Source organism: Fistularia commersonii, chromosome 23 (assembly GCF_037954325.1).
Source record: "Fistularia commersonii isolate RoL2024-O1a breed Wild chromosome 23, RoL_Fcom_v1.0, whole genome shotgun sequence".
Lineage (NCBI taxonomy): Eukaryota > Metazoa > Chordata > Actinopteri > Syngnathiformes > Fistulariidae > Fistularia > Fistularia commersonii.
Genome location: NC_141306.1, coordinates 7665475 through 7677869, shown reverse-complemented (window position 1 = coordinate 7677869; position 12395 = coordinate 7665475). Strand labels below are relative to the sequence as shown.

The 12395-nt window shown below is 43.8% G+C and overlaps 1 protein-coding gene across 2 annotated transcripts in view; it reads right to left on the bottom strand.

Annotated features, from left to right (window-relative positions):
• LOC147220898 (oxysterol-binding protein-related protein 7-like) overlaps positions 1-12395 on the bottom strand; it is a 13519-nt gene extending 1124 nt beyond the window's left edge. The window contains exons 1-22 of one of the 2 annotated variants that reach the window (XM_086170571.1): positions 12206-12395; positions 10941-11160; positions 9969-10112; positions 9796-9849; positions 9605-9718; positions 9335-9502; positions 8517-8658; positions 8317-8435; positions 8111-8200; positions 7512-7653; positions 6968-7101; positions 4599-4691; positions 3959-4139; positions 3637-3711; positions 2951-3165; positions 2588-2725; positions 2452-2515; positions 2290-2368; positions 683-827; positions 446-596; positions 249-375; positions 49-171 (exon numbers count right to left, since the gene is read on the bottom strand). In XM_086170571.1, the coding sequence (XP_086026697.1) occupies positions 49-171; positions 249-375; positions 446-596; positions 683-827; positions 2290-2368; positions 2452-2515; positions 2588-2725; positions 2951-3165; positions 3637-3711; positions 3959-4139; positions 4599-4691; positions 6968-7101; positions 7512-7653; positions 8111-8200; positions 8317-8435; positions 8517-8658; positions 9335-9502; positions 9605-9718; positions 9796-9849; positions 9969-10112; positions 10941-11108 (2666 nt within the window). In that variant the 5' untranslated portion in view covers positions 11109-11160; positions 12206-12395. The remainder of the gene's footprint in view (positions 1-48; positions 172-248; positions 376-445; positions 597-682; positions 828-2289; positions 2369-2451; positions 2516-2587; positions 2726-2950; positions 3166-3636; positions 3712-3958; positions 4140-4598; positions 4692-6967; positions 7102-7511; positions 7654-8110; positions 8201-8316; positions 8436-8516; positions 8659-9334; positions 9503-9604; positions 9719-9795; positions 9850-9968; positions 10113-10940; positions 11161-12205) is intronic. The other variant, XM_086170573.1, reaches the window with a different exon arrangement.

The following is a 12395-nucleotide window of genomic DNA, read 5'->3' as shown; positions in this document are numbered from 1 at the left end:
ATTAAAGCTAAACAGTGACACTTGTTTTTGCGAAAAAGGGGTCCCCACCTGAAGAACCTGGGAACGTGCTCCTCCCCTCGCTTCGCCATCTCCTTCCTTCTCTCCCTCTGCTTCTCCTCCACTTCATCCTTCTTTTTGTTGGCCTCGGCTACCTTCCCCTCCTCCAGGATTCTGAAAGGACAGGAGTGACAGCGTTTAAACTCGTCGCTCAGCGTTTTGTCACATTAGCCTCGGCGGTCGTGTGGCACCTCTGGTCGGGTCTGAAACGGGTGTCGGTGGGTGGCAGGACGTCCCTCAACTCGGCCGTCAGTTCATTGAGTTCTCTGGCGTAACGCGAGAAGCCATAGAACTGGAAGTGGTCATCCGGCTGCACATCTGGACAGGGCAGTCGGTCAGGGCGATCTTACAGAGACTTGTGTTGGTGTCGGTAATCCGCAGTACTCACTTGGCTTCCAGATGCACTTGGGGTTGGGAAACGTGTCGCAGACGATACCCTCGTGCCACAGCCCTCCAAAACGATGGACCACCTCCCCCTTCTGGTCCAGCACCACACCCTGGATCTCATTCTTACTGTTATCGGAGCTCCAGTACCGAGACTGGAATACAACAAGAATCCACACACGTTAGCACCCCAGCGCGGCTCCTGTTTAGAGCGGTGTGTGTTTTCCCATTGAGTCCGAACCTTCACAAAAGTGATCTTGCAGGTGCAGACGTCGCTCGCTTTGTTTTTGATCACCACCTCGCCGTAGTGCTCCAACCAGCGCTGCTGACTCAGCACGTTGTGGATACACGTCACCGCCTTGTTCCACTCGTAGTGATCGCCGTACCTGCAGGATGTTCGAGAAAAGACACTTCGTGACTGCAGAGCGTTCGCAGACCCCCCTGATTTTACACTCCATATTGTGGGGGAATATTATCAGAGCCACGTTGAAGCATCCTCAAATAGAATATCCTTTTGTTGCTCCTGACGATATGAGCTGCATGTGAACATGTATGAAAGCGTGAATTGAGGAGAACTTTTCTAATGCGCTGACAAATTAATTTACTGATGTTGAAAATGTGATACCAAACATGCTTTGCCATCATGTAGATGATGTTATAGTGCTTTGTAATTTTCTTCCTTTGCAGGAAGTGAAGAGCAGAGGTGGGAAGTGTTGTGTGTTTACATAGAGACATGAGGATCAGCGCAGGACCAAAAGGCCAGACATTCAGAGGCGTCAATCGGGAAGTACCGCAGAATGTTGTTTCTCTTAAAGATGCGGTCACTGAGTCACAGCATAACTATGCAGGCAGATCAATGATTAAGCATCCAGGAATATCTTAAACCTCCACTGCATTTTTTCGCACAGAGTCTGCTGATGTGAAGTAGCCATGGTGAAGGTGTGTCTCTCACTAGAACGGGTGTCAAACTCATTTTCTCTGAGGGCCACATCAACATAATAGTTGCCCTCAAAGGGACGTGACAGTATCAGTACAAATGTAACTAAAGGTATTCAAATTTAATGGAGAATAACTCTAACTACTCCTTCATGTTAAATAACTAAATGCATTACGCATTCAAATCCAAAATGTTACATATGCATTTCCATCTTTCTTAAAACAGCCTTCCATCTACATCAACTTTCCTCTTCCTGGATATTTAAGGATCATTTGTATTTTTCAATTCAACTTGTTGAAAATTGCATTAATATGGATATACTGCAATCTAATGGCAGTATGCAGTCACTTTGTGGGTAACATGATCAGCATGAATTGTGGGAAATGCAGTTTATGGTCAATGGACGCATTTGACTTGTTTATTTATTTGAAGAAAATCAGACCTTTTAAGATGTTCTCACGGGCCACATAAAATGACATGGCGGGCCACATTTGGCCAGCGGGCCTCGAGCTTGACACACGTGCACTAGAAGGTCTTAGTTGTGATTATTTGACATGTTTGTGATAATGTGTCCATTAAATAGTAGAAAAGGGTTTGTGGACTGTGTTTAGATGGTAAATAATCTAAGTTGTATCTAGACTGGGATGACTGGATACCGAGCCTGACCCTCTGTTCCCCTCTTCTAGGTTACCACCAGAAAATGGATGCAGGTGCAATTGCTATTTAACAAAGTGGGGGGATAAAACAGCATCTTCATTGGCAGATGGCCCGAGTTATTAAAGCCACGGTCGAGATTTTTTAGACCATGGAGTTGAAACGTTATCAGCTAGTGAATTCATTAATAACTAAATTGCAAGTTTGATTGAAATTTTAAGCTAGCAGTTTTTATATCCTTTGGACTCCAAACTCACTTTGGCAAGGTTACATTGACCGGTCCACTAGAGAGGATCTCCACTGACTTTCCCCAAAATTTGTTCTTCCATCTCTGATCTGAAGGACAACAGACAGAAACCACCATGTTGGATCGATCGGATTAATAGATCGCTTGAACGGTCATCACACTGAGATCCTACCTTGCCAGAAGGTGAAGTTTTCAGACTCTGCATGGCAGGCAGATATGGGTGGGTGATGACTAACCTGAGAAAACAGCACCGCATTAACTTTTGTCTCAGATTTATAGACCCTCACCTGCGAAGTCCCGGGTATCACCTGCTCGCTGACGAAACGGAAGCCTCGGTCTTCTCTGTGGTTCTCGTAAGTCTCTCCCAGAACCGGATTGAACGGTTTGTAGCGATACCTCCAAGATGCCCACGCATAACCGGAAATGGAGAACGCTGCAACGTAAACCTAAAAAAACCGAAACGTTTATTCAGTTTATACGGCAAAAAAAATTGCAGAAGATGATTCGACTAATTTCCCTACAACTGCCTTTCCATGTTCACCACCTCAAACTTAAGAAAAAAAGACCCGCCACCATCGGAGAGCAAACAGGATTACCAAGCTTGTGCAAAACTGATGAATGAATTAGATCTTCTTGCAACTCGGAAACTGCAAAATTGCACCCAAACTCACCATTCTCTCGTAGGGGTCGTCAGTGCGGTTAGCGATGTCCAGCAGTTCAGAATACTCCAGCTCCTCGCTCAGCCTCTGCAGCAGTGACACCGGCTCGTTGAGCTCCACCGGCATGGACACTCGAGACAGGTCCTTGCCGATGTTGTTGTACAGGATGGTCATGATGCCGATGTGGCTATTGTCTGTTCCCGGGGCCGGAAGGACGGTGCGACGACCTGGACCGCAGTGACCAGAGGTATTTCAGCACTTGACCACAGGTGACGGACCCTCTACTAGTGGCCTTGGTTTAGAAAGCGCACACTAAGTCAGTGTCATTCTGTCAAAAGCAGCAGCTTGTGCAAATAAGTAGTGGTCAGACTTTGCACTAATGTGCTTTCCAATCACAAGGGGGCAGCTTTGAGTGGGTGTGTCCACCCACATGCTTCCCAGCATAGATTTTAAATTGGATCATTCATCCCCATCTAAGTAGTTCTGTTTATAAAGACCAATGTTGGTAACCAGCTTAGTTACCTGCAGCAATTCGTATGTGTAAAATGGACATTCTTATCGGAATGGGTTTTATATTGCTATTTTAAGCACATAAAACTAGTATTTTCTTTCTGCTTGCCATCAGATGCAATCAGTGGATTATGGGTCGTTTAAAGATGCTCAGGGAGCATTTCGACACACACACACACACACTTTACCGGTGTCAGCTGGTACAGGTCTGGGTTTGTCAGCAGAGCTGCTCAGACTGGCGCGGTATTTGAGGGTGGCGCTGGCTGAGAAGGAGAAAGACCAAGGTCCGTCAGTATTTCTTTCATCTTGACGTTTTTCCACTATTGTGGATCAGCAGCACAGCAAACAGTAAATCAAGGTGTGTGTTTTCTCGTTTATTTTCAATTGAAATTAAATGAACATGCGATGAAAGACCCTTGAATCAGTCAATTCTGCAAATGCAAACATTAAACTTTTTTCCTTTTATTCTAGTCAGAGAATGTTGAAGCTCAATGGCATATTGACACCAACCGTGTCCCTCCTCAGGCTCCGAGGTGCTGGTGGTGGTGATGTCGCTCAGTCCGGACTCATCGGAAGCCTCGGCCTCTGAGGAGCTCTCGCACACAATCACCTCACTGGCGTCAAAATACTCCGCCATGGAGTCTGCGACCGAGGGCGCACGGTGACTGTGGCGATTCAAAGATGGCGTCCTCTGTGCCGGAGAGGAGAAAGTGGCGACGGCGGGCGAAGGGTTTTCAGGTTAGTGGTTCAAGCTTTCACAAAAAACCTTAACAAACTCAGGATAGTCAAACCACTGTGCACACTCAACTTTGGGAAAGAAAAAAATGTTAAAACTATAAAAACGCACCACGCTGCATCAGACACCACCACCATGATGGAAATAAGAGAAGAAGCATCCATGGACGAGACATAAACACACTGATCTTGACTCTCTTGCTAACTTCTGCCACCTATTTCAACAAGCAAATGCCTCAATGATCTGATGGCACGTTTCTTTTTGGAGTCTGCGTCAAATCATTTGTCAATTTATAAACTTGTACATTTTCAAATGTTAATGAATTTAAGAGAATCAAGACACTTGTGCGTGTTTGCGTGCGCGATCAACAGGTAGAAATGAGTCTTTAAAGAGACCACAGCAGAGACTACACACCTGGTCCGCTCGGACAGTGCAGAAGGATTCTTCGGTAGAGTCAGTGGACAGGGAGAGCGAGTGGATTTTGGTCAGGTGAGACTGCATGTCAAGCTAAAGACATATGCACAGAAACACACACCAGTCAGAAAAGGCGAAATGCAGACCACGCTCCAAGGGAGGGACAATGAGGGAGCAATGCAGAGGACAGGGCGTCAGTGAAGCTTGCACAGGTACCCAAACAATTTTATGCTGGAATAGTAAAATTTGCTGCATTATGCCTGTCCTGTCTCATACACATCAGGTATTTCACAAGTAGCACACAGCTAAGACTAGAAACCTAACATCAAGATCAGGAGTTAGAAGCTATGTCCCAGGGTTTGGGCTCAGTGCTGGGTGAATCACAACCGGGAGAGGTCTACAGAGACCTACTATTCCTTGTTATTTCTTCTTGTTTATGAGTACAACAAGAAAATCAGGGGCCACACAGCTCTCCAAAAATAACAAATACTACTTAGCCATTAGCAGTTCCACTACTGAAAACGCATCTTTTGACATTTTCCTCCTTTTCCAAATGACAGGTGATTTAAGTGTAGGGCCGTCATTCAATGAAGAAACGGCAGCGCAGACTTTTTCTGCTGAATGACGTCCGTTAAGAAAAAAAAAAAGGTTCAGGTTTTATAATTTGGGATTGAGCTAATATAATGCAGCACCCCTAATCCAGACTGTTAGCTCTGCTGCATCCACTTGTGTTAGCTGCTGATTCTGTGGATTACCCCCCATCACTACCTGCCAGGCAACCATGGAGCTGCACTTTACAGGCATGGTTTCATGCAAATTGCTTGGCACATATTTCTATCTTTCATCTGCCCCAGCTCCTCTTCTCGCAAGGCTTGTGAAAAATGCACATCCATGTTCCAAGCACAAACCTAACACAAAAGGCAAACCAACTATTGAAAACATTACATTGCTGAGGACTGATTTTTGGACGCAGCCAAAGTGGTGAGGCTGGGACGATCAGGTTATGCTCTGTCAACACAGGTCTTAACATTTACACGTATGATAAATGTTACAGCATTTTTGAGGATTAAGGAGGAAGTGATTCAGGTGTTGCTGGAATGATTGAAAAGTCAAAATTAAGAGCAAAGTAGATGGAACATGCTGACCTTTACATGCTTAGATGTGGCAGCTCCAAAAAGACTACACCTCCAAAAATCATTATTGCTCTTTATTAAACTAATTAGCTGATGTTGGGGTTTTTGCTGCCCTCCCCCCTTCTCAAAGCCTCAGAGACATAACACGCAATTGTTCTCACGATCAGAGCAGGACTTCTCAGAGAAAATTAAGAGAACTTTGAGAGCTGGGGGTTCACACACCATCTTATTTCAAAGGAATTTGGAAATTAATGATTTATCACACTGAACAAATTGGAAACTGTCTGTTAAAACAGATGTAATGTACACAGAAGTAAGACGTGAATATTTTCTTGAATCCTCGATAGTAGAAAGGAGGACAAGTAGTAATAAATGCTCCTTTCGTGGGTGGTTTTCAGGCATTTTCTGCAAGCCGCAAAGGATATAGTTTCAATTGCGTAGATGCAACTCTTTTATTTGAATTAATTATTTTTAAATTTGCTCCCAGCAGGAAATCCCAGGGAAAACACACAAGTTATCACGAGGGAAAAAAATAAAAAACAGAAAAGCCAAGCGTCAAACAGAGTTAATGTACAGTGTAGGATCGTAATTAGACTTGACATGTTGGGGTGTGGAAGGATGGAACCTGCACAGTGACTCAGCAGGAAAAACATCATGAAACTTCCAACTGGCTTCCTTGTGCCTCAAGTGATTTTAGGAGCGTCTAGAATCAGAATACAATGAAGTTGCAATGGACTTTACATTCTGCTGGTGGAAGCAGGAGCAGGTGTTCAGGAAGCGAGCATGCAGGAACAGACAACTACTAATGCTTAGAACAGACATTTAAATTCAGCACAGGTAGGTGAACAGACCCAAGAAAAAACAGCGGGCAAGAAAGGAATCGGCTGAACGGCTCGGTCTCGCGGTCTGAGGTTGTTTGCGTGATACAAGGAACAGAGGAACATGCTGAGACAATGCGAGTCTGTCCTTTCCAATAAAAAACAGCCCAAACCTGCTAGACTGTTTCAAGCAGCGTTTCGCCGAGATACCAGGGCTTGGTCTCTATTTTCTTTTTTTTCTTTTTTTTTTTGCGGGGCGTATCTTGTATTTTGTACTAATAATCAGTGTATTAACCCATGAAGAGAGTAAAGGACAGAGAGCGACATGGCCAGACAGGGTCAGTGTGGATGACCAGAGGTTAAATTTTTGCAGTTGCCTCACGTGGCCCATCTCGAGCAGCTGTAAGGGGACCAGTACCTCTGACAGTGTGCTGCACAGAGTAGCCAGCTGGTGGGAGGTGTTCTGCCTCAGGTCAGGGCTGGTCCAGGCCTGCCTCAGGCGCTCTCTCTCCAAGGTCAAAACCTCATGGACGGATTTGAGGGAGGCGTAAACTGCAATTCAGCGCAGAGACATAATGTGATAAAAATACGTCCTGAAGGAGTTCGGTTTCTAATCAATTTGTGTCCCTATTTCTCATATATTCAGATCTGTACCTAAAAATGCTAACTGTCAGCTCCTGGCAAAAAAAAAAACAAACATGATGCTATCTAGGGGGCCAGTAGTTAAAACAGATTATTCAAGCTTTAATCTCAAAACAAAGTTGATGTATCAAAAATAAATCCATTGGATATAACTTTATTTCAACCCTCCATTTTAAGATTTTAAATCTATTTTATGATATTCAAGGTCATTCTCTTTCAGTTGTAGATTTTACCCTTTTCCATTAAGTTTTGAGTACAGCTTGTCTGAATATAGCACCTGACAAATGATGAATGAAATATTTTTGGTGCGAGAGCCGTACCTTTCTGAGAAACCATGCAGATGTCCTGCTGGAGCTTCTTGGCCTCAGGTGAGGTGACCTGAGGGTTGGACAGCTGCGAGTACACGTGGTCGGGGATAGACTGAACAGAGCTGAAGTTGGAACTCAGGTGGCTGGAAGTGAACTGGTGAGAAACAGAGAGTAAACTCCTCAACGATTTCAGTCTCTGCGATAAGAATGAGACTCACGCAGAGCACAGACATTCAAAAGCTGTTCTCGCAGGAGGTGCGGTTAAAAAACTGGCAAACAGCTACTGAGGAATGGAAACACGACAACATGTCGTGCACTTCTAAAGACAATTATGTAAACATGAGATGCCTGCCGCTGCTGAAATGGACTGTTTGACAAGGGCTTCTTGTTTATCTTTCAAGCTGAACATTTCAATCTTTTATGAAGAGTAAATCTATTTGCTGGATTTTTGACAGCATTCCTTTATTCTAATTGGTCACAGGTCTAGACACTTGCCTTAACAGTGGAAAATCTAAAATACCAGACAAAAAATGTGGTCTACAGGCGCAGCAATAGGGAACTCGTTCTGCAAAGTTTGTCCACCCACAGAGAAGTATTACAGTTAGTCATACCACAGTTCCCATGGCTTCGACACGCGACATGGTCCTGGCGTGACCAACTCCTTTCACCGTCTTCTTCTTGGGTTTTTCCAAGGAAAGGTTCTTAAAAACAAGACCGGATCAAAAGTTAAAGCTTATGAAAAAGTGCTGTGGCAATTTGAGGTTTAATGGGAGTATTCTGACACTTCACACTTGTTCCCTGTCAGGAACATACTCACCTGCATGCTGATACGCATCTCAAGGTCTGAGTCTGTGACCGGTAGGCCTCCCTCCAGCCAGTGGAGGCGCTGGATGAGCTGAGCCAGCTCTGCCAGCTCGCCCTGACAGCGAGCGAGGTCTGCCGGATAAATCCCTGTTACCTCCCTGCTTCTACCGTCTCATTCCAACTTGATCTTGTTGCGTTTCAGCTGACACTCACCATTGGAGGTTACGTCGATGTCGTGGGTCTGCTCCAGCCAGGCCGACACCTTGCTGGTTACACCTGGATGAGCCCTGGCGGCCGGGGCGGGGCTTCCCATTTCTGGGTGCAACATGGACATTGTGCTGCTATAGTGAGGGAGCTGAAGCGGTGAAAGTGAAAGATTTCAGGACTCGAGCATGAAGCATTCCAAAAAACAGATCTGACACATCGCCTGTACTGACTCATCACGGGAATGGAATGAAGAACTCATCACAATTTGTTCTCAGGTGAGAAGAGATTTCAATGACCAGAATTAAACTTCAAGATGGACACCTTGCAATTCATAGGTCAAAATCAAAACAATGAAGGGACATTAGTGGTTACTATAAATAGAAACTGCCCGACTGTGTGCAGAACATTTCTGTCAACCGCAGTTGTCCACGCCATATATTCATCATCAGCTTGATCTCCTTTATCTTTTATAATAAGGTTATAAAACCATATTGCAAACCTATTTTTCTCTTATTTGGTACAAAACACACAATTTGTTGGCTAATGCCATGTATTTCAAATGAAAAGATTTTTTTCTCTTAAAGCCACCATCATCATGATGTATTGTACATAGAAATTAAGCTCATGTTTAAAGAGCTGATGTTTAACTGACAGTTCCAAACTTCTTGATGCTGCTGCGTCTTTATCATTGATGCAAACGTAGCACAGATTCACATTTTACATTTCAAGGATGGAAATCTCTGAAAGAATGAAGGAAACTGTGGTCGTTTCATTCCTTCAGATATCTGAAATTCTAATGATCTATGTTGAATGTCTGCACTGACTGTAGTTCTGTGTTTCTGGGCAAGACTCGTCATGGTCGGCAAGCTGGTCTGGCCGAAAGAGAGCGCTTGAAGGACGCTTTGATGGACACTCATCGCCTCGTTCTTCCGGAACACACGATGTGCGCACAGCTTGGTCAACCAGATATAGAAGATATCGTGGCTTTTAGCCTTGCAGAGGGATGGGAGACAAACAGAACCAGACAGGTAATTAGAATTTTAGAGGATGAGAATTGGGTCTTTTGAGTAGCAAAGAGTCGCTGTGCCGGCTACCATGAGGTGGTAGAGGTTGTCTCCTGCGTCCAGGTCTATACGTTTAGACTTCTTATTGATGGACACAACAGCCATGCTGATGTCCAAGGAGCCATGAAGCTTCCCCTTTTGAATCTAAAACACAAAAATTCAAAAGTGGGTTTTTGATCCTTTGTGTCTCAGTGTGAAAACAAAAAGCCTCCATGACTTACATCCTGCTGTGTCTTTGAATACTTCAGGATTCCCTTCTCCAACACAAAGTACCTCTGAAAAGAACAAACCGTGTTCAAGCTTGAGAAACAAAACGTATCAATGTGAAAAACTAATATGGCCATCGTAATCTGTATCTACATGTGGAACATCTACAACTAATTTGTTGTCACACCTTGTGCCAGCCTTTCAGCGGGTATTTCCTCCTCTTCATCAAATAGCCCTCGCAGATACCCGGGATGGTCAAGTCCAGAGACGAACCAGGCATCGAGGACTGGTCCATCTGGTGAGAGTCATCCATCACCTCCCAGTTACGAGACTGAAAGGAAAACATTTGTAAGTCTCTGCAAACTTCTTCTATTGTTTTTGCTGGTATTACAGAAACACGGTGTAAAAAGCTTCAGTAATCAGGAAGTTATTCGCCCAGAAGTTTCCATGATTTTCCAGTGCTCTGTTTTTTTTCTTATTTCTCTCGTGCTGGCCGGGCTGTTTTTTAATACGGAGATGTTTTGTGTGTCAGCAGTTTGCAACTGCTTACATGCCAACATTTCACTAGCTGAACGTGATGCATCCCGTTTTGTGATAAACCCATGACAGGGGCGAATCAAGATTTGAGAGCCTGGCAGGCACAATGCCGACAGTGAAGCAGACCAAATTAATAAACAACTTGTTCATAAAAATTGAATTTAATAGTCGCTCAAAATGGCAGACTAGGACCATTGATTACATACAAACTTAAGACTGATATTATTAGGCAACTGATTGTAATTGCAATAATTAAGGACAAGACTTGGTCCAGCCTACAGGATCTTGGAGAACTCTGTTTTGTCCAGAGAGAGAACAACGGGTGTTGTAAGAAATCTCATAATATCCTGGTGAAGGGCTCATTGGATAGAATTGTGTCAGCACACAATCTCAAGTTAAATATAAAATAATCTGAAAAGTCAAAAATAACTGACATAACCAATAACCTCAGGACACCGAGAAAAAAACAATCACACGTACACCGTAGCCTGATGTGACTACCAGCATCCCATAAAGGCCATCAACAACAGCTTTCCTTTCAAGTGAAAACAGAATTTATCTTGGGGTTTTCAGTGCCTTCGAACCACAGTTTGAATAAAAAAAAATAAGAAACTCGACTTACCTGCTTAGACTGTTTGGAGGAGCCAGTGCTGTTACTCCGTGAGTGGCTCGGTTTGAAACCGCTGCTTGGGGATTTGTCCAGGATGGATATTAACGACTGGCTGCTGTTAAGCGGGGGTGGGCACACCTGGGGGTCCATTAATTCAGTTGGTTGAGAGAAGTATCGCATGGAGTTCCAGGACCGTCAAAGTTGGTCATGTGTCATCGCACAGTAAACAGCACTGCAGAGGACAGCATCATGTTAGAGCAAAGATGGACATTTAGAAGTACTTCACAATAAAGACAGAAAGACAAGTAACTTTGCACACCTTATAGGAAAGTTTGTACACGGTTAAAGCATTCACTTTAAAACACTACAATATTCATTGGGTGCACTTGTAGACTTGGCGTGGGCGAGTCTGAGTCAAAATAAACTTCTAGTGTCACGCCACTGGAGAAAGAGCACGACAACAGGCGGTGTTCAGAGGTTAAATACTTATTTTAGAAAACTACTTCATTCAGTCCTCATTTAACAGTCCGAAAGCACGGATACACTTTTCAAACATCATTGGATTAATCCCTCATCCATTAATCTGTCCGCATGTCTAATTCTGATTGGTTCTGTGGAAATAATACCCCCCATACTGTTTCTAAATATTTTCTCTTCTGCCCCGGTGACTGAAGGGAATGTTCGGCAAACAAACAGCTATGAAAGAAATGGATGAGTCGTTTATTGATGGAGTCACAGCCTGTGCACAAGCAGATCACAATCACTGAAAAAAAAAAAGACTTGCAGCAGCAGGAACTCTTTTGGACTGATAGATTAACTTCATTGCATCTATTATTGTGAAATTCAACTCAATTGTTAGAGTGAAAGATAAAACCAGGTGTTTGGAAGACTAACTCAAACCAAGAGTTCACAATAGTTGTTATGGCTACATCTTAGCAGAAAAAATACGACTTAATTATATATGCTCAAATGTTGTAATCTATTTATCTATGGTTTAAATGTCTATAAATAGAAAAGGATCACGCATGGGGAGTTATTCAAATTCAAACCCATGTTATAACTGAAAATGCTCACGAATTTATCAAATTCTGCAGCTCTAGGTGTAACACACACACACACACACACACACACACACACACACACACACACACACACACACACACACACACACACACACACACACACACACACACACACACACACACACACACACACACACACACACACACACACACACACACACACACACACACACACACACACACACACACACACACCTGTGTGAGCCCGCTGTCTTCACGCTGTCCAAAAGGTGTTTATATGTCCATGGAGTAATTTAGTCAAAAAAAAAAATCTATTCCCAGTATGAAAATGCTCTTTCCTATCAAGATATCCCTCAGCGCCCACTCAAACTGCAGGAAACGCTCTGCTGTTACACCTAGAGTGACACCACACCTGATAGAGCGC